This window comes from Penaeus monodon, chromosome 27 (genome assembly GCF_015228065.2).
Source record: "Penaeus monodon isolate SGIC_2016 chromosome 27, NSTDA_Pmon_1, whole genome shotgun sequence".
NCBI classification, from domain to species: Eukaryota; Metazoa; Arthropoda; class Malacostraca; order Decapoda; family Penaeidae; genus Penaeus; species Penaeus monodon.
This window is the reverse complement of record NC_051412.1, coordinates 24,604,482-24,605,271: the sequence shown is the minus strand read 5'-3', so window position 1 is coordinate 24,605,271 and position 790 is coordinate 24,604,482. Positions and strand designations below refer to the sequence as shown.

The 790-nt window shown below is 50.3% G+C and overlaps 1 protein-coding gene across 1 annotated transcript in view; it reads left to right on the top strand.

Annotated features, from left to right (window-relative positions):
* Positions 1 to 790, top strand: part of LOC119590705 — a gene marked incomplete in the record, with an annotated part of 15,970 nt that overhangs the window by 11,940 nt on the left and 3,240 nt on the right. The window contains 1 exon segment of the mRNA XM_037939391.1: positions 32 to 743. Within this exon segment, the coding sequence (XP_037795319.1) occupies positions 32 to 743 (712 nt within the window).

Genomic DNA, 790 nt, shown 5'->3' with positions numbered 1-790 from the left:
TGTCGCAAATCAATATTTTATGCTATTGCAGATCATGTCATCCGAGTGCTAATATCCGACGCCCGCCTGGCGGATTCGAGCAAGTCGTGGCAGGACTGCTGGCGGAAATGTTCTCTGATCCACGTCGTCGGGGGAAAAGCCCCAGTACGAGCCATGGAGAAAAACGTCGTAGCTTCCCTGAGGAAGATTTTGTTTGAGGAAAAGTCCAGCAAGAAGAAGTGGATCGTGATAGTGATGGCCGGCTTTTACAACATCATGCAAGGAGACTGCACTGCCGAAAGTGTTTTGCAAGAGCTGTTGGACTTGAGGGAGGCCGTTCTGAAAATCTTGCCTCCGGGAACGGTCGTGGTGTTGGGTACAGTGCCGGGGGTGTACAAGAATCAGCTAAGCAGGAAAAAGAAGCGGAAAGTGTTTAATCATTTGAACGACATGATCACAAAGCAAAACCAACGCTTTAACAGGGACGTGTCGATAATTCTGTCCAACCACGGCAAGAAGAGATTTTCCGAGATCGTCAAAAGTGACAGCGAAATCACGAATATGGTCGAGGATATCCACAGGAGCTTCCTTCTGTGCACCCAGTTGGTCATTCATCCCGCGACCTCCGCCTCGACCAAAGATTATCCCGCCGGCGCTGCTCCACCTGGAAGAGAATCCTCAAGAGCATCTGTCTCGGCTTCTGAAGAGGCTGTTCCTCTGCCCGGGAAGTCCGACCCTCACAGCTTCCTTGCTGATAGAGATAGGCAAGTAGATGAAAAGATCAACGGCAATTCGTACGTTACAGTGTACC